General features: G+C 40.4%; 1 protein-coding gene across 1 annotated transcript in view; it reads left to right on the top strand.

The window, feature by feature from the left end:
• The window catches only part of cacna1c (calcium channel, voltage-dependent, L type, alpha 1C subunit), a gene marked incomplete at its 5' end in the record, with an annotated part of 185,599 nt that overhangs the window by 162,458 nt on the left and 2,038 nt on the right, over positions 1 to 21,103 (top strand). Inside the window, 18 exons of the mRNA XM_080051210.1 lie at positions 819 to 902; positions 6,271 to 6,351; positions 9,528 to 9,665; positions 11,145 to 11,210; positions 11,588 to 11,679; positions 13,094 to 13,259; positions 13,551 to 13,678; positions 13,774 to 13,870; positions 15,260 to 15,362; positions 15,902 to 16,003; positions 16,136 to 16,263; positions 16,533 to 16,673; positions 17,620 to 17,987; positions 18,253 to 18,279; positions 20,204 to 20,332; positions 20,448 to 20,572; positions 20,700 to 20,797; positions 20,977 to 21,088. Coding sequence (XP_079907336.1) covers positions 819 to 902; positions 6,271 to 6,351; positions 9,528 to 9,665; positions 11,145 to 11,210; positions 11,588 to 11,679; positions 13,094 to 13,259; positions 13,551 to 13,678; positions 13,774 to 13,870; positions 15,260 to 15,362; positions 15,902 to 16,003; positions 16,136 to 16,263; positions 16,533 to 16,673; positions 17,620 to 17,987; positions 18,253 to 18,279; positions 20,204 to 20,332; positions 20,448 to 20,572; positions 20,700 to 20,797; positions 20,977 to 21,088 — 2,185 coding nt within the window. The remainder of the gene's footprint in view (positions 1 to 818; positions 903 to 6,270; positions 6,352 to 9,527; positions 9,666 to 11,144; positions 11,211 to 11,587; positions 11,680 to 13,093; positions 13,260 to 13,550; positions 13,679 to 13,773; positions 13,871 to 15,259; positions 15,363 to 15,901; positions 16,004 to 16,135; positions 16,264 to 16,532; positions 16,674 to 17,619; positions 17,988 to 18,252; positions 18,280 to 20,203; positions 20,333 to 20,447; positions 20,573 to 20,699; positions 20,798 to 20,976; positions 21,089 to 21,103) is intronic.

Genomic DNA, 21,103 nt, shown 5'->3' with positions numbered 1-21,103 from the left:
GTCTGTCTGTCTCTTTCTCTCTCTATGTCTGTCTCTCTCTCTGTCTCTGTCTCTGTCTTGTCCCCTCTCACTTCTTCTGACTCTTCCTTCCTCTCTGTGGCTATTCCATGTTGTTTTGTCTTTTCTCTTCATCTCTCCTCCTTTCTCTCTCTCCTCTTTCGTCTCTCCCCCATCCTTAACTGGAGAGATGGCCGCTGCTACTCAGTGGGACCCCCAACAACAAGGGTCCCTGAGTGAGAACTTCATAAAAGTAGAGGGAACAGAGGCAGGGTTTAGATTTGAATGCAAAAGGGTATCTGTCTTGCGTCCTCTTTCCTTATTCCTAACTGTATCTCAGATGTTGTCGGTTCTTGATTTTTCCCCCCCTTCTTTTTGGCAGACTGTGACAAGTCCTCAGGTTTGATTCCTCACTAACTGAACTAACTCACTGACCAATCATAAACAAACTTACGCATATTTTGTTTTCTTTTTTTTGAACTGCAGCAACAGGGGCGTTTTTAGTTGTGATTTTGTTGCAATCTGTTCTGTACTGTTGTTGTTGTTTGACATTTTCCTCTCATGGACAAGCATGACCGATCGCCGCTGCTCTTCCTCTGCTGTCCATCTCTTTCAGACTCTTTTCTGTTTTTGCCGTTCAATTTTGTTGATTCTTTCCCTTTCTCCTCCTACTAAAAACTCCAGTGCTCATGTATATAATATTTTTATCTTATTTTTCTCCTCTCTCCTTTAATTTCTGTTTGTTCCATCTTTTAAATGTTCTTATGTTCTGTCCTTTTTTTCTTCTGTTGTTTTTTTCTGTTCTTTCCACCCCTATGCAGCATTATTTTGTTGATGCATGGAACACATTTGATGCCTTGATAGTTGTGGGTAGCATTGTTGACATAGCGATCACTGAGGTTAACGTAAGTAGTCCAACTCCCTCCCTCCTTTCCTGCCTGCCTGCTCTGCCATTCCCACACACACAAACAGACCGAGGGCCGATACCGATCTCGCATGCTTTCAAATGATTAGGAAACTTCAGCTGCACCACATTTGAACTTAAGAAACGTCTGAATAAGTCTGGCGGTGAAAACAGCCAGATGGAGCAAAATCAGAATCGAGACCTTGCCCTTTGAAGGGTTTGCTTCATTTACAATGTATCAAACACTACATTTTACAGTTATGCTTCGATAACTTTGACCCTTCACATGTAAATAAATAATTTAGATATGGTCCGTTTGATTTATAATAAATATGTTGGCTATAGGGAGCTAAGATTATCATTGGTAATCATAGTAGTTTTGTTAAAATGTAATGTTAATAAGAAACATCTTGTTTCCTAACTTATTCTCAATGTTACCATTTATTTGCCTGTGTGCTTATCTTCAGCAGCATAATAAGGGTGCAAATAATTATTTTTACTTTTAGTTTTAATTTGTAAACATTTTCTAATATTTGAAAGCAGCTTTAGATGGGTAATCATGCCTCGGTCTGATGAGCATCACTAGCATCAAACACTACTGCATTTTCTGATAGAACCTATTGCATTGTCTCAGCACTTGGTTTTGATTCACATTGAGCTTATTTTACTTTTATTATTGCTACAGGGGATAGTGTCCATTCCCCTGGCATGTTGCACACTGTATAGCATGACTGATGTAAAGGTGGTATATTAAGGCCCGGTATTATATGATGTGGTTTTTAGAAAATATCCATATTTCAGGTTTTTGATTTTTGAGCAATGATGTTTGACCCAAGTTTTATAACTGTCAATTCATAAATCAACAGGGAAACTTTAATTTCAAAATGCAGGTTGCAGTTCCTATTGTGGAGTTTTTCTCCGACAATAGCAATGTGCAGACATGGCGAACAATTTGATCCATAAATGGATTTACTCAGGATCCGTGAAATTTATGTAGATGTATGTATGAATTCATTTATCATCGACGTGGAGGCGCTATGGTCAACAGTGGGGCTGAATAAGAATGAATATCCCAAACTTAAGTCAAATGTTGAGTGTCTAACGTATTTACACTTCAGGGATAATTGGTGTTTTATTCATATGATATTCAAAGTGCTCTTTGGCAGGGAGAATAGTCTGAGAACCGTTCCGACTGCACAGTGAGGCTGGACAGAACCCCTCTTTATTAAGCCTTACAAGAGGATAGGCTGTGTGACATGCCAGAGAAGAAAATAATGTTGTACTATAACCAGACTGGCCTCTATTCACTGTATAAATTACACTGTGAAGTAGTGTTTTCTAGGTCTATTACTTAATTTTATGTGGTACCTTGGCTTCAGTCAGCAAAGCATTGAATCTAGTAGCAAACATCCAGTGGAAATTCTCAAGGTGCTGAATGTAGCTCAAATGGCAGAAGAGGTGGAGGCAGCTCTATGTGAGTTTAACTTTGATATATTGTCTGTATGACGTCAGCTCATAACGAAAACACATTTGCTTGGTTTCTACAAACCAATTAAATCATAGAGTGTCACATTTCCATAGATCACCTAATCTTCATCTAATCGTAGGTTATTATTTCTTAATTTTGTTTGACATTTTGGGAAACATATTTGATTTATACTGTTTCCACATCCACTGAGTCCTTGTACTTGAAGACATTGATGTAAAATCTCAGGTTAAACTTTAACATTTATGTATTTTAACTTTTTTTTTTTTTTGCATCACATAAATTACATACATTTCTACTACGGATACAACTTAAGTATATGTTTGGCTAAAATCCTCTCACATCCTCTGCCTGATGTTGGATGTTAGGACATGAGGCGAAGATATGCACACTGGTACACCGGTATGTTCTCCCATGGTGGAATGCAGTGTGTTTCACACCAGACAGCACTGGTCAGGCATACAAATAAGGTTAGTGTATCCCAGGGGTGTTTGAGCTTGGCAGTTGTTTTTCTGCCTCAGGAAAGGGAATCCATTTGTTCCCATGAGAGGCTGACAAAGCTGGTTACAAACGACACACCGGGTAATTTCTAAACTGTAATTTGATATTTGATGTTGTTTTTTTTCCAGTTACTCCCTTCCGGTTATTACAGGAATTTGATGTCAGGGTATTCACAAAAGTATCATGTTTATACCCGTTTGCTGCCTTTACAGACAATACATATATCTTATAATGAAGTAAAGAAAGGATTACAGAATTACATAAAGACTTAGGCTGACGGAGATAAAATAATAATCAATAACCTTTATACTGAGGTTTGCTGGGCCAGATATATACATCTTTGTCATCTATACATGTCACTAATGTTGCACCTAAAATTTGGTTTTGGATTTGCCTTTCATTTGGTTTGATTGATTTTGATTGTTTGGTTTGCTCTGGTTGAATGAGTTATTAGTGTATTCTCTCACCCCTAACCTAAAGGCATGCCCCAAGCCTTTTTTTTCTGTTTTTTAATTATTTGGGTAACGTGATGCCCAAGCTACTTTTTTTTATTTTTTTTTATTTTAAGAAACCCTCCGCACGATCCTGTGAGAAGTCTTGGCTTTTATTTAAACTGGGACCCTGCCACTAAGACTTTGTAGATTTTAACCAGCTACTGCAATTCATCTGGCACTAAAGCCCAAGTTAAGCTTTTTAACATACTGAGCAATGCAATTAGTAGCAGCTTGCCAACAGCTACATATCTTTCATTGCATTTCTAAGTACCCAGTGAATTGCAGTAACAGGCCAGCATTTAAAATGGTTTCACTTTGCCTCTAGTAAATATTAAATGGCCGAAATATCTTGTTAGAGTGCATCCACTTCATTGCTCTGGTGGGTGATTGTTGACTCCGTTTAGCTATACTTTCTTAAGTCCCGGGTCTCTCATTTTCCCCAGCAACCTGCGGGTGCTTCTTAAGTCTTATATGTTTTTTTTTTACGTTTTTGATTTTTGCTTGAGTAGAAGTAGTGTGAACAGATTGGTAGTGGTTTGTTGCTCTCAGCAGTGTCTTGCAGGCGATGCCAGTATGTACTGCATCTATTTCTCTTTTTCTTTCTTTCTATTTGGAATGCCTCCTCTTCTGCTCTCCATCTCTCTTCCTTCTCTTTGTGAGCCTTTTCGGTTCTCCTCACTCTTCTTTTATGGATGTTTATCTCTCTCTCTCTCTCTCTCTCTTTCTGTCTTCTTTCTCGTTGGTTTGCAGTGCTGCTTGCTCACCTGAAATGCAAGCTGGGTCACATGGGTCTCTAATGCTTTTCAAAGAAGCTGAGTGATAAGCCAATTATCTGCTATTTGTTTAAAAAATAGTTTTGTTCTCAGTGTAATATGTTTTTAATTCCAGTGCTTTACAAATTAGAATGAAAGGCACTGTCATGTGGCAGTATTAGGACTTAACGATATATGGCTAAGGCATAAGAAAAAAGGTGTAAAATACTTAAATATACGGGGAGACTTTTAAGAAACCCATGTTACCTATTGAACTGACTGATCTGATGAAATGTTTTCTCGTAAACATGACTATAATATATGTGAGAAACAGCTCAAGTTCATTTTAAGAGCTCATAAATGTGATGAGCTGCAACTACAGTAACTCACCTCTGCACCGCACTACAGCCTGAAAGGAATACTGTAGATTTGAATGGTTGGTTAAAATTACAGCCCATGCTCATTGTAGACTCTGTAATTAGATTTGTGTCACCTTTTAATGAGAACTATCACAATCATTTGAGTTTAATCTGAATCTGGTTTGCAGCTTTGAAGCCTATTCAGATTTTAATGATGCTTTCATTGAACCAGCTGGCCCTTTGTATAAAACACACACAGACAAACACACATATTCTCCCATATTTCAGTTTTAACTTAAGTCAGTACTACTTAGTGAGAACCAGTGTCTCCCTTCCTTCCTTCCTTCCTTCCTTCCTTCCTTCCTTCCTTCCTTCCTTCCTTCCTTCCTTCCTACAAACACAAATATCCTCTCTTCACTTGTCCCCTCAAAAAATCAAAATTGGCTAAGTGATAGGAAGGAAGTACAGAGTACGTGCTCGAACTAAAAATTAAAAATATAGTAACTTACTTCTCTGTGTACATCCTTTTTGTGCGTGATCATAAAGTGTGTATGGCTCTGTTAGAAATCTATAAAATGCACAGTTCCCCTTCTTCCTTCCCTCTTTTCTTGCTATGTTCTCGCACTTCATGTTTGCTTTCCTTCCTTTGCTCCCTTTCCTTGATTCCCTGAATCCCCCTTTCCTTTGGATGTTTTCCCTAAATTCTTCCCTTTTTGTTGCTGCATTAGTTTCTCTCTTGCCTCTTTCCTCCTTCAACATTCTTACGTTCTCAGATCCTTTTTTATTCTGGGAAAGATTTGGAATCATGATGCATTATATTAAGGTATTTTAACAGAGCCAATACCAAAGCCAGAGGGAACATCTCCTCAGTCATAGATTGAACCACTAGTTAATCTATCACTCGCGGCAGTGTCAAATGTTGTAATACCAGGGATGACCAGTGGGTGTCATCCTACAGTATGTATATTTCCCCCTCAGTGTTATGTTAATACTGGGCTCCAATTTTCCAAATGCATCTAACATAATCTTTATCATCAGACAAGATGATATTGACTCCCTGTTTATTGTGGTATTCTGATGCCTCTTTGAACTGATGTCCAACTGTCTAACTACTCTCAGGTCGAAGAACATCTTGAATTAAACATATTCAAAGGAGGCATTGTTCTTTAATGCCAAGATGCATTTGGTAAATGTTGCCTGAGTTGACCAATGTTACTGTACTGTAGCTTCAGCTGGTAGAAAGAAAAACAGATAGCTACAGAGGCGCCACTATATTCTGCATCATACACACAACCCCATGGGCTCACACAACACATGTTATGTTGCACATAGGCACGTACACAGTCAGCTCTTTTCACCTCTGTGGCGGCCCCTGATCATCATTCATTACTTTAGCGCCCAAGGCACTGGACAGTAATTTCCCAATATCTCACTTACATGTTTCAATCTCCTAGTACTGTAATAGGAGGCGATTCAGCTTGATGTGGCCCCTCAAGAGGATGGGTAGTATCTATGTGCAGTAAAATCTTATAGAATTCTCCCTCTTGGCAAAGATATTTTTTATCACCTCTTTACCATTTGAGGGTTTGATCAGAGGCTGAAACCTCGATTGCCCGGTGGTTTATGATTTTTATTTTTTTTTTGTTGTTGCCGGGGCTGGTTCTCATTGCATTTCACAAAAAAAAAAAACTCAAACACACACACATACAGTACATGCACAGTGACACAAACACCAAGGCGCTGCTCTGGTGCTGATCTTTGTTGCCTTTCCTTAAAGCCAGCTGACTCCTCCTCGTCTTCGTCCTCCTCTTCGCCCTCCTCCTCTTCCTCCTCTCACCCCCCTGCGGTAAGGCCAGTGGTATGCTCCGACGGTAACCTCGTCTGCCTCCCTTCCTCCTCCACCATCCCTCTGTCCTTCCACCCTTTCCTTCTACTCTGCCTTCCATGGTATGATCCAAAACTTTTGGCTTTTCAATGGCGCTGTCATCTCTCCTCTGTCGCTCCCACTCTTATCTTCAGCAGCATGTCCAGAGTTATATTTATGGAGCTGTTGCTTGTACTTTTACACATTCATATTTATGTGTGTGTGGGAGTGAAGGACACTGTACCGTGCAGGGTTTGTTTAACTGGAGTCTAGTGACTTTCCTTGAGTGGCTATTGTTGTTGCCATGGCACCCGCTACCCCCACCTCTGCCATGGCTTGCAAGTTGATCCCCCTCCCCTTATAGGTGTGGTATCTTTAGTGCTTCGTCATCGGTGCAAGCCATCATGTTCACGCTATCACACTGTCTCTCTTTCTTCCACTCTTCTCAAGTGGCCTGCTATCTATCTATCTATCCATCTATCTATCTATCTATCTATCTATCTATCTATCTATCTATCTATCTATCTATCTATCTATCTATCTATCTATATATCTATATATTTATCTATGTATGTATCTATATATCTATCCTTTTGTCTGTCCATCTGTATTTCTATCTATCTGTCTGTCTGTCTGTCTGTCTGTCTGTCTGTCTGTCTATCCATTTTTGTTTGTGTCTGTCTGTCTATATGTCTACATTATCTATCTATCAAAATCTATCTCAGTCGTATCTTTTTTTAAATCAGTTTATTTCCTTGGATGCCTCAAATAATTCAAACTATTCTTCATATGCAGACACACTCACTCACTCACTCACTCACTCACTTACTATCTCTCTCTCTCACATACTCTCTCTCAATCTTTCTCTTTCTTTCTATGTCACACTTTCTGTTACTGTACCTCTCCCACTCACGATCCCACTCTCTCAATGGTGCAACGGTTCCCACTTTGGTCCAGTTGTGGTATAACATGCAGTACAACATTTTGACTCACACTCCTCAGGAGGATGTGTCTTTTCCAGTGTATCTGTCAGTGGAGTTTGGGACAACTCATGTCTTGGGTTACTTGTCAACACTACACACATGGCCACCATAAGAATGTGATATTCACCCTAAGACAGTGCCCAAACTATCCCAGAGTTATTGAATAATAGAATTAGTTGGATGAATTTCCCAGCTTTGGGTTGATATAGAACATTTAGATACAACAATCATTTGTTTCTGTGAACACAACCCTTAAACTGTATTAGGTTGAAGAGTAACATATGAGATCTGTTATCCCAAACTACAGTAAGATATGTGGAAAATGGCAAGTTCTTTTTATGAGCACACTGTATTTTCTCTGGGATTAGCATAACAAATTGATGGCCTCTTGGAAAAACACAAATGGGATGGAACAGATTCACAGGTCAGGCTGATAGAGGATGGGCTGTGCTTGTGTTCTTACAGTCACATTTAATTATTACAGTGGAGGTGTAGTATGGCACTGTTGTGTTTAAAGTATTATGGTATAAATGCTGCATTCCTTTGTGGTCAGGTTCACTATATGCATTATTGGAATTGTGTGGAAGTGCATAGTTAGCTTTTGATCGGGTTTTGACTATTTTCTTGTTATATTACAATACTGTTACTGCTATTATGGTTACTGATGATTTGATACTTGTACTGAACTGGTATCTTTGGATTCACCTGAATTAACAAAGATATTATGGGTCTTTATGCTGAACTTGGTGCATCTTCTTTTACTTACATCCTGATGTTGCCATTGTTTTTCCGTATTTTTCTCCCTTAGAACGAACAACATAAATGAATAAATCTGTATTAGAATAGCACTCGGCTGAATATTTCATTTTGGAGTTATTTCCTGTGGATGGGTTCTGGAACAATAGACAGTTACAAAGCTCTGGTGCCTCTACCTTGTAGTACAGAGCTATACTAAGCTTACATGCATTGAAAGGCAAAATGTTACACGCTTATTTGAAGAGGCTCTGAAATGAACATGATTACTGGGGTGAAAACAGTTTCCTAGAAGATAATAGAAAACAAAAAGTAAAGATGAAGAGATTTTCCAACCATGATAATATTTGATGATATTTTTGTACTGTGGCTGCATTGAGCAGTAATGTCTTTATATCTTTGTGGCCCGTTGCTCTGACAGACATACAATTTTGCTGCATGATTAATTGAAACCGGTATCTGCCTGCAGGCAAGGCCATTTGTACTGTATCTGTTGTCATTTTTTATTAGTGATTGATGAAAGAGTTTACCTCCACTAATTGAAATCTCTGGTGTTGTTTCAGCTTTAAGAATCTTAGTCCATACACAGTAACAAAAGCTTTAGGCTTAGTAAGACGAATTACGAAAGTATTTTGTTTGTTTGTCAAATAACATTGCAAGATTGGATTTACTTGGAATATGTGATTGAAAAAATACTGTGTTTTTCCCATTGATTGTGATTGCATTGAGGTGAAGTAAAAGTAACAGCAGTATGACATTTATGAACCAGTAGTTTTTAGTTTTCATTGTACAGTAAGGTATCTTTAAAGACATGTAACTGCAGAGGAACTTATAGTTGGATGTATGTATTATATACAGAAGGATGAAGCAGGTGTAATTAGGAAGCTTGCGGATATTGTGAATCTCTTTGTTGCCAAGTGATTTTTCCATGAAGCCATAGAAATAAGCATGATTGCCCGATTCTCTCCCAAATCTCTTTTGTCAGTTGATTTTGATGGGATTTTGTAGGACGCAGACTTCCATTTATTAATTCAGTGTGTATGTGTCTGTGTGGGTGTTTGTGTGTGTGTGTGTGTGTGTGTGTGTGTGTGTGTGTGTGTGTGTGTGTGTGTGTGTGTGTGTTATACATATTTAAATCCACATATATACATATATGTGTGGGTGGGAATATGCATATTATTGTTACTTGTATGTCTGCATTCTGCATATGTCGTTGTGTGTGTGAATATGGATGTGTGAACGTTTGTGTTATCATATCTGTGTGTTTGTTTGTGTGTGTGTGTGTGTGTGTGTGTGTGTGTGTGTGTGTGTGTGTGTGTGTGTGTGTGTGTGTGTGTGTGTGTGTGTGTGTTACCCTCCCTTACCTATCTGCATGTGTCCCCATGCGTCCTGTGTTTTTTCTAAAAATTAAAAAACACCAAACCCCACCAAAAGGGACTGCAGAACTCTGAAGAGAACGCCAGGATCTCCATCACCTTCTTCCGGCTGTTCCGCGTGATGAGGCTGGTGAAGCTGCTGTCGCGCGGGGAAGGGATTCGGACCCTGCTGTGGACCTTCATCAAATCATTCCAAGTGAGGGGAGAACCGGACACAACATGCTAGAACAGGGGTTGGGTTTACACAGGATGGAAATGGCAGAAGCAAAGAGGGAGTTTAACCCTAATGTGACCTTGATCGGAGCCCTTTTTTGGAGGCCATATTACCATTTTAGCCTCATTTCACTCTTCACCACAAATTATTATAGCATTTGATCCGTATTGGCATGGTGGTTCTCGAGTTTATTAACGATATGTAGGCTACATGTTAAAATGTAATACTTAAATTAAAATGAATTGCAGTTCTGTCAAAAAGGTGATTATCTGCTCAATTAATCCAGAGTAGACTCATTTCATGTTATTAATACTGGGCAAATCATCTTTGACTTTCAGATCTGAGTCACATCGGGCTAAAAATATCCTTGTTCTTGTGTAAATCCAGCCTGGTGGAGCCTCAGAAGCCACCTTTCCTTTCCTTGCGTCCTCCCTCTTTTGATTTGTTTTATAATAAGTCAAACGGTTTAAAGATTGGACAGCTGGATAGGGAAAGAGGAAAAACAAAAAGGGTGGAGCAAGGTAACGGAGAGGAGGTTTAGGAGTCTTTCTGCAGATACAGGGAGGGATATAGAGCTAGGACGCTAGGAAACAGACAGGAACTAAAACATCTTTACCAGAAATATCTATTCTCTTCTTTCCAACTCATCATTCTTATTCTTCTACTCCTTTCTCCCTCCCTACTACCCTACTACTAACCCCTGAAAGCTCACCATTCCTCAAAGGCGGGTTAAGCAGTATATCACTGAAATAAGCACTCCACCAAAAAAATATTCCTCATCATTTGATAGTGTTATGGGGTAATCAAGAATAATCTGTTCTCTCTCTTGTGTTAGCTGAGACGAGCCACTTCATGTTACAGTATTGAAATGTGAAACATTGGTGAAACAGTCAAACCAGACTCATGGTGTTCATTTTACAATAAAAATCTAAATATTACTGAAGAAGAAAAAAATTCCCTTTTTTAAAGCTAACTTGAGTTTTTCATTGATTTGTCATGATTTGGCCCTGCTCCCCCAGGCACAGGGGTAACGTTAGCCAGGAGCTCAGTTCCACACAGTTTGTGTAGGTGTGTAAATATAGAGGTTTCCCTGTTGTGGCCATGTGTGGTTCCTGTACAATACATGGGACTGGTCTCCTGGCTGAAAGAGAGCAGTTTATTAATTTACTGAGATTTTTCACTAGCAAGTCGGATGATTTGTCGTGAATTGTTTTTGGTGTTGTGCCACACAGGGCTGCAGAGCAATTCACTTTCAATTCAAAAAAGTACCAATCCATTATTCATATTGCTCCTTCTTATTTTGAAAAACAGAAAAATTTGTCCAGTAAATCAACATTTTTTTAACAATAATTTGAAGAATCTATTTGAGACTTGATTGAAAGTGAATGGACTCCTTGTGCTCCTGGTGCAGGTTTATACTGTCAGCAACGTGTCACTGATGTGTCTCTCTCACCTCTTTAGGCTCTACCCTACGTAGCTCTGCTAATAGTGATGCTATTCTTCATATACGCGGTCATCGGCATGCAGGTAAGCTGTCGGCTCGACACCTTGTTTCCCCCCCTCTGTTGTGTGTTTTCTTCTCTCTTGTCCTTTCTTCCAGTTGGCCTGCGTCCTGTGTCTGTCCTCCTTGTCTCCGAGTCTTGTCATTCAGAGTTCCTGTTCGAATCACGTCTTCCTTCTCTCCTCCAGCTGTTACCAGTCTGTGTCTCTCCTCTTCCTTCCTCCGTCTGTCCCTCTGTCTCTCCCTACAAGCTGTCCAGTTGTTTGTGTTGCTGTTGACGAGGGGGAGACACTTTCATTTGATTTCCTGGGGGACAGCCCGCCTCTAATTTTGATTGTCAATTCCTCCTATCAATGCTGACGTCATATCCTGTGTGCTTTAACTACTTCCTCCCCCCGTGCAGATGTTTGGTAAGATAGCGCTACGGGACCACACGGAGATCAACAGAAACAACAATTTCCAGACATTCCCTCAGGCAGTGCTGCTACTCTTCAGGTGAGAAAGATAGCTACGCTTACCATCTTCATTCTTTTGTACTTGACCCCCTTTCTTTCTTCCCTCGTCTTCTTCTTCCTTTCCATTTCTCCATAATATCTCCTTTTGTTCATGGATGCCATCATTCATTCTGCAATGTACAGTCAGACAGAATAACTCCTAAAAAAAATTATTTCTTCCATTTACTCTGAAAATAATCTTAAATGTTATATTAGACATCCCATTGACATTTTATTACAGCAGTGGGTTCTGTAAATGGCAAGATATCTGTAAATGTCAAACTGTAAGTTCAGCCGACTCCCACTATGACACCATTTTACTGCCATTTTGCCAATAACTAAAAAGTTCTTATTGAAAATATGTTGCAGTGATTCCCATAATGTCACCAAGATCTGACGTAGAAACACCAGATACTCACAAGCTTTAATAGCATATGCAAACATTATCTTTACACCTTTAGGCTCAGTATTTAGCTGATAATTGTTGAAAACTTTAGTCTGATTTACGGTAAAATATTCTGTTCCACTGATGAGGAAACCTTCTTCAGATGTCAGAGGACTCCACTGATTATACATGTAAACTGCCTGGATCCAGTCTCAGAAACTCCTCTGTCCCATGTGGTTGCAATGATGGTAAGATTCCATGCAGGGGGGAAAAAACATAGAAATTGAAAGAATGGATCAGATAGAATAAATATGGTACAGTATGGCAGCCATTATATCATGTTTGTAAGCATTTATGCATTAAAACGCATCTTTTCTATCTGTTCATATTCTATGTACTGACCCCTTCATGGAATATATCATAGCAATGTGCTTCCATTCAGAGTGATAGAATACTTGGATAACTTATACTACTGTGTAATTTAAATGGAGCAAACACCTCAACACAGCTCTCCAAGAGTGATCACCTGGCAAAGAAGCATCTGCAGACTTACAAAGCTGATTAGTACCGAAGTATTCACAATGGAAGACAGTTGTAGTTTGCAGAAGGTCTTAATACATTTGACAAAGCAAATCAAATATCTTTGTTGATGCTCTGTAGATTCAATGTATCTGGATCTCATTATGATGTGATCAACGTTTGCTGTTGTGGTGTTCACACTCTAACTCTTATCCGTGTGTGTGTGTGTGTGTGTGTGTGTGTGTGTGTGTGTGCTTCTTTCTGTCTTTTTCTCTTATGTGCTTGTGTCACTTAATATTATATTGGTATGCCTGTATGCATACGTGCACACATCCATGTGTCTGTATGTGTGTTAATGCATAAATGCACATGTGACTCCATGCTGGTGCATATATGTGTGCCTCGATATGTTTCTTTTATGTATCTGTATATGCGTGTTTCTTTGCATGCATGTCTGCGTCAACGTGTGTGCATATCTGTGTGGATGTTTGCATGTGTGTCGTTTTATCAGATGTGCTACAGGTGAGGCATGGCAGGAGATCATGCTGGCATGCACCCCCAATAAGACGTGCGAGAAAGGATCAACCAATGAGATAAACACAGGCACCGATACAGACTGTGGCAGCCACTTTGCCATCATGTACTTTGTCAGCTTCTACATGCTCTGTGCCTTTCTGGTGAGTACTGTTACAGAAATAGACAACACATTTTGATGGTTCCTCTTTTAAAAACAGATTGAAAGAGTACCGTACTTGACAATATATGGAAGCGAAAATAGCAAATTATTTTCAGAAAATGATAAATTGTATAAAATTCTTATCGAATGCTTTATATTGTTTTTTATATGCAAGTTAAAAGGAATAGTTTGAAATTTTTCCTGCACTTCATTATGTTATACAGGTAGGTTAAAATATGAAACAGGATTTCAAGTTCTTTTCAGTTTCTGACTGATTCCCGATTCTCCCCAGATCATCAACCTGTTTGTTGCCGTCATCATGGACAACTTTGACTACCTGACGCGTGATTGGTCGATCCTCGGGCCGCATCATCTAGATGAATTCAAGAGGATCTGGGCTGAATATGACCCAGAGGCTAAGTAAGTTCCCAGAGGATTTAAAATATATGTCATCTAAATAATTCATCTTTCGCCTGCAGAGGTTTTGTATAATGTGATGTCTGTGCTGTTCCCAGGGGTAGGATAAAGCACCTGGATGTGGTGACACTGCTGCGGAGAATCCAGCCTCCGCTCGGCTTTGGAAAGCTCTGTCCACACAGAGTGGCTTGCAAGGTAATCACACAAACAAATGCATGTTCCCACAAATGACTGAACAAGGCTGCAGAACTGTAGAAAATATAAAAAATATTTGACAAGGGTTTCAAATACATTCTTCTTCCATTTTGGGGCACAATTAATTAACCATTCGATTTACCAGTTGTGAAAATATAAAGACATTTTTAATATCAATATGATTAAATATTGACAGCTGGTAACATCTTGCTCAATATCATGAAGAGAAAATAGACATTGACATCTCACTATAGGAGCATAAAGGTGCGAACACACCAAACACGTTGGGTGCGGTGGCGGCGTTAAAAAATCCTATTTTTGCATAGGGAACCATTGGTTTAGGCGCGATGATGCGTTAGCCGCGGTAAAGCGGTGCGTTGGGCGCGGTAGCCGCTTTACCAAAGCACCAACGCGCGGAGTTCAAAAAATTTAACTTTTTCTGCTCCAATGCGTGACGTTTAGCCGCGTTAGCCAATCAGCCTTGGAGAATGACTCGACGTCACAGACATCGGCACTGTGGGAGGACAACACAGAGGCTGAGAAACACCGGGGAGGAAATGTATTTGCGGCTGGCTGGTGATATGAAGCCGCTCGGGGTTGGGTTAGAAGACGTGGGGAAAGTGAGCCAGGAGAATGGCCTTCCTGGTTAATTCAGTGAATATGTGCGGCTGTGCTTTAGCCGATAAACCAAGTTAGCACCGGTCGGATAGCATTTAGTTAACTCACCCGGTTGTGTGCGGCCACCACCTCCATAATGAACCCAAACATAACGGCTAAGTCCGGGGAACTTTCACGACGAGTACAGCGAAGCACCGGTGTTTATGCCTATATCTACGCCAGCCATGGTCCCATCACAGCCAGGTAGGGTAATGTAGGCTACTTGCCTTTATTTTGTGCACACAATGCTGCTGTAAATGTGTTTGGTATGATGCTGCCTTGCTGTTTGTGTTAATTTCCGAGCGGCGTGAATCTGCAATGCTGTTTTAAGGCTATTTGTTCCGTTAAGTTGCTGTTGATTTGTCTTTTGGCACAATTGTTGGCCGTGTTGTTGTTGTTTTTGTGCGGACATGATCGCTGTTGTGTCGGGTCGGGTCTGATCGCAGCCATGGTTGATTAGGGGAATAAATATATCGGGGGAGGCTGGTAGGTGCGTTGGGCGCGTTGAACCATTTTTTGACACAAAATTACCAAGCGCCAGATCAGGTGCGTTGGGCGCGATGGCCACCGCTCCCAACGCGTTTGGTGTGTTCGCACCTTAGTGATGAGCATAGTTTCAAACTATGTTTAATTTTCAACAAACTGTCGACTGCAGGCCTTTTCTTGTCCTGTGCATTATTTAATTTGAAATGGTAGATTAATCAAACAAAATATATTTAATATCTCACACAGCGTCTGGTGTCAATGAACATGCCTCTGAACAGCGATGGAACAGTGATGTTCAACGCCACACTGTTTGCTCTGGTCAGGACCGCACTCAGGATCAAGACGGACGGTAACACACACAAGATATTTTTTGAGACAGAGATGAAATGGGGCAGAGAAGGGAGTGACATGCAGAGAACGACCGTGGGCGGGAATCAAACACGGGTCAGCTGCTGGGCCCGGGGGGGACGCCCTACCAACTGAGCTTAGGGCGCCCCCCATCTTTTTTTTTTTTTTACCTTCATGTGCTCATACATGGTTACACACATTCACACCTGAAATTTCCCCAAATTTACTCAAGTTACGTTAAATAAATATTTATATATCATAATGAAATATTCAAAATGCTACAGCACATCCATTTTTGCTGACTCCCACTTTGTTGCCCTGTCCTAATCCCAACACCACACTATTAAAACTCTCCTGGGAATCCTAAAATTCCAGTGTTAAATACACAAACAATATACTGTCTCACGGATACAAATACGGAAACACACTTGTGCTGATGCTTTCACAATGGACAGACTGAATGGCAATGTAGTGTGCAACTAGGAAGATAGTACTTTGAGCCTACAGAATGTATACGTATGTATGTTTCTGTGGTTGCAGGTAACCTGGAGCAGGCCAATGAGGAACTGAGGGCAATAGTGAAGAAGATCTGGAAGAGAACCAGCATGAAGCTCTTGGATCAAGTAGTGCCTCCTGCTGGCGGTAAGGGAACTCAGCATCGCAGTTTGTTTTATTACTGTAACTAAGGTCTCAGCAGCAGTATTTCATTCCATTAGGCAACGGCATTTTGAGACATTATAATAATCAAATGTATTTTTATTTTTATTTTTTCAGATGATGAGGTAACAGTCGGGAAGTTCTATGCTACGTTCCTCATCCAGGAATATTTCCGCAAGTTTAAGAAGAGGAAAGAACAAGGGCTGGTGGCCAAGGTGCCCCCCAAAACTGCCCTCTCTCTGCAGGTACACCATCACATTGAGTTTTTGTTTAACCTTGACCATAAATCTATACATATATGTTATCTTTTTTCAGATGACAGAAGTACTTGTACATATTTCAAGTTGTTGACCCAAAATATTTCAAAGGAAAATGTCAGGGTGATGCAGTGTTTATAGTAGGCTTCTTGTTATGAATGGACTATAGTAAGAGAGAAAAATATTTTGTGTGAGTACTAACTGTATATGTCAGTCACTGATAAGTGCAACACTTATGCTGTTTGGTCTGTGTGAAGGCGGGCCTGCGGACATTGCATGACATTGGTCCAGAGATTCGGAGGGCCATCTCTGGAGACCTGACTGTGGAGGAGGAGCTGGATAAAGGCCTGAAGGAGCCTGTGTCGGCTGCATCGGAGGACGATATCTTCAGGGTAAAGGTTGGATACACACACCTTCACTCACTCTCCAGAGAGAGGGAGGGAGAAAGAGAGAGAGTGACAGAGAAATTATCAGCCTCCAGCTTGAAGCCATATTATTGCTCCATGGACATACTCGGACCCAATTGCATGTGCTCAGAGGTTCAAACAAACATTTTAAATGTCTCAATCTCCACCACAGCGCTTGGCTACCAACCACTGCAGATACTAAATTACTTTTTTTTTTTAATTCCATGAGTACACGTTTTGGAAGCAGAAAAACAGCACAATTTCCTTATATAAAACACATATCATTGCACATTTCAGCACTGTAACTGTGCGCCTCTGACAAAAAATACACACACACGGGAACTTTGCTGAAGGGTGAGTTATACTAGTTATCAGCCTCCATTGTCAATGTCATTACCTCATTCACATCTTTTGTTAGTTGATTGTTGTATCTTGTTACTCATATGTACTGTATGTTACACAGATAGACTGAAATAAGGGATTCTAAAATATATTTTTGAGCAACAAAATTTAACTCAATTAGAAATAGTATTACACTACTCCGACATCCATCCATGCAGCATTATGGAAAATATTTCATCTGTGAGAAATACCTTTTTGATACAAGATGATTTATTGTCATATGCACAATAATTACAGCAGCAGTCATTTGCAATCAAATTATAAAGTCCCTATAAATACATTTCTGATTTCACAAGTACAACCTCTCCTTGGTTTGCGACTTAAGGCTTCTGATTTGCATTTCCATCTTTGCTGAATAATGTTTTTGTTGCTGCTCGCATTGAATGTGAGAGTAGTAATTCTGAGTGCTTGAGTTTAGAAAGATATAAAGATATTTTGACGTAAACATTTACGTCAACTTCAATTATCTGAAATACATTTCCCCCTCTTCTCCTTTCCTTTCACCCTTTTCACCCTCACTCCTCTCACCCTGCAGCGTTCGGGTGGGTTGTTCAGCAACCACGTCAACTACTCCAACCAGAGCGATGGGAACGCTTCCTTCCCACAGTCCTTCACTACCCAGCGTCCCTTGCACATCAGCCAGAAGGGCTCCCCTTGCGAAGGCGAGAGTCCGTCCCATGAGAAGCTCATGGACTCCACCACTTTCACCCCTTCGTCTTACTCTTCATCAGGCTCCAACGCCAACCTCAACAATGCCAACAACACTAGTATGGTCGGTGTGGTGGTGACCCAGGGTATCAGTCGATTCCCAAGCCCGTCTATAAGCACTGTAGACGGACATACAGGACAGCCACTCACCCCCATCCTGCTGCCGAAATCTGCGTGGTGCTTTCCTCCAAAGAGGTGAGCTCAGGCCGCACAGCAAGTTACAGGTGCCTCTTATTAAGTGATTCTTTTATTGAAGGGGTGTTTTTTTCCTCTCCCACTTTATGTGCTCTTGAACTGAGGCAAAAGTTAACGGTCTCATTTCCTGACCATCATTACAGATATCTAGCTAGCCAGCTTACATAATACACAAGTATGAACATAAATGGGTTTTGTCTATTTCCTTCACTTTCTTTTTCCTTCTTCCTCCCTTTTCTTGACCTTTGTTTCTGGTGGCGAGCAGGACGTGTTTTTATGACACCCTCATGCGGTATGTTGCCAGGGGACGGAGTGAGAAAAAGTGTGTGTGTGTGTGTGTGTTTGTGTTAGTCCCCCAAGTGTGTGCTAAAAGGGCTCATAATGCTATAAATATGGTCAGAGTGCTATAGCGAGACTTGTTGCTATGCACATACTGCTTTAGTTGATACATCAAAAGCCAGGCTCTATGCTGCTCCAATACAATCTGCTACCATAGCTATCCATGGAATGTTTGGCAACATGGCTACATTTTTCCAATTAAAGGCTCCTATTGCTGCTGTGCTGATCTTTCATGATCTATTGTATTTTATGGCAGGGCTGGGTTAGACACAATGTAGTATATTTGCCCATAGAAATGGTAATGTGTGGAAGGCTCTAAAGGCTCATACCTACATTTCTCCTGTTGTGATCCTAATTAAGCAGAAAAATGTGGAGTATCTTATTTAAACAAAGGGATAATTAATGTTGCATTGTCATAGTTGCTCTTTTCTTTTTGCCTTTATACAGGCAAGGGACTAAGGTTGGTCTGTCTGTCATTTGGTCTGTCCAACAAGTCCAGAATGAGATAATTGTATATGCTGCTTCCAAATGTTTAAATCCTAGAAAGTTATTCTGCATGTGTAGAATGGGGGGAATATGAAACCTTGGCAAATGACAGTTATAGTTAATCATAGAGGGGAGATTATTTACATTCACTTTACCTCCATCATAACAGGAGGTAATCTAAAATGAAGTGCTCCAGTACAGACTAAACAAAGTATCAGCTTTTCAATGCACTATTTCTTTGGATTCTCTTCACTTAGCGACACGGTAACCCCCATCTGTGTGTGATGAGCTTGATCAAACTGATTCAGAACAGCTTTAGTCAGGTGTTATTCAAATGCTGTTCTAACCCGGAGCTTGCTGTTGAGTCTTTAAATAGCTGTGGAATAAAGGGACATCTTGGCATTTAAAAAATGTTCTTCACCAGGCTGTTCTTATGAATTGTTTTTGTGTTGTTGACTAAAAAAAAAATATATATATATTATTTGCGTTTAAACGTAAAAATAATGGGCGATGGTAACTGCAGGCAGTTTGTTTGCTCTCTTGGTTTCAATTTATAATGCAATCGTTAATTGGCAGTTTTTGTGGAGCTGACATAGCAAGCAATCTGGTGAAGTAAATAAGTTAAAACTTCAAATGTCAGGATGTCTCTTTAAAGCTTAAGTCTGGAATATGAAACAGATGTGGACAGATAGGGTGACAAGACATCTTTGGAATACAAAAATAATACAAATTAATACAAATAATAATATTTTAGCATTTGGAAAGAACAGGTAAATGTGCAGATTTAAAGACATTCTTGTGTTTTTGTAAATTATACCAAGTTAATGCAGACCTTGTGTCCACTTCTTAATCAATGAGTGAAAAAGACAGCATCTGAAAAGGATTATTTTCCCAGTATCCCTACATTAAAAAGGTGCTCTCCAAGTATTAGCTGTCATGATCTATTATCTTGTTTGCCTTACTCTTTGTTTTTTTAAAGATGTCTCAACCTCAGTCGTACTATCAGTTTGTCATATTCCAAGTGATGCTTTTGATGCTTTTAACCATTTTGCTTTCACAAAATAGTTGTGAATCCCACCTGCTTCTACTTATTTTCTTCCAGCTTTTTCTCCCTCCCTCTCTCTCTCTCTCTCTCTCTCTCTCTCTCTCTCTCTCTCTCTCTCTCTTCCCTTTTACTACATGCAGTATATAAGCCTGAGTGGGTTTCTCAGTCTCTCCTCCTAAGCTCCTATCTGAATTTTTTGCTAATCAGCTGCTTCTTTTTGTGTGTATGTTTTTGTGTCAATGTCTGTCTGCCTATTTGTCTACATGTTTTTCCATTACTTGTGGTCTGTGTTTATGTTCATGTTTTTTGTTTGTTTGGGTTGTGTGCTTGTTTGTTCCTTTTGTAGCTCGGATTCAAGCGAAAGCCATCTGCCAATCATCCGAAGGGGCGAGGGTTCCACGGAGGAGACGTACGATGACAGCTACGCTGATGACAGGGAGTACCAGGAAGACGACCAATCACTCTCCTCTGACATGTACTGTTGAATCAGATACACACCCTTAACAGTTTGGTTATGACCTCCAAATTTAAGGAGTTTCGGAGTGTGTCTTTTGTTAACTCTTGTTTGTGTGTCTTTGGGCACTCATTAGGCTGGTGTATCAGGATGAGGCATGTAAGCAGTTGACTCCTATGGATGAAGGAGAGGAGGTAATAGAGAGAAGAGGAGGAGGTTGGCAGTCTCCCAGGAGAGTCTTCCTCTGCCCCACTTCTCTGGGTGAGCAGACACATGCACAGATACAGATCTTTCTTACAGAAAAAATCCAAAGTTTTGGTTCAACTACACATCAGTAAACATTGGTTTGAATGCACATGTGTTGTGTATGTGTGTGTGAATGTGACAGTGCGGAGATCGTCCTTCCATCTGGAGTGTCTCAGGAGACAGTCTAGGCCAGACATGTCCCAGAAGACGGCTGTACCACTACACCTTGTACATCATCAGGTAGAATATGCCAACAAAATCAACAAAGACATACAGTACACCTTACTCTCAAGATGCACATAAACAAGTTGTACATGCGTTATGTGAAGTTGATCTCCAAGCCATGCTGTGTTGACAGACATAGTCCCCCCCTTACTGCTCCTTTCCAACACTCTCCCTCTACTCTCTACCTTCTCCAGGCTCTGGCAGTCGCAGGGTTGAGTCCTCTGCTAAGAAGGAGTCACTCACCGACCCTCTTCAGCCGGCTGTGCTCCACGCCTCCAGCCAGTCCAACAGGTATACTGCAATCCTGTGCACACAGCATGC

The sequence above is a fragment of the Ammodytes marinus genome (assembly GCF_949987685.1).
Source record: "Ammodytes marinus genome assembly, chromosome: 22".
NCBI lineage: Eukaryota > Metazoa > Chordata > Actinopteri > Uranoscopiformes > Ammodytidae > Ammodytes > Ammodytes marinus.
The sequence above is the reverse complement of the archived record's forward strand: the minus strand, read 5'-3'. Positions and strand labels throughout refer to the sequence as shown.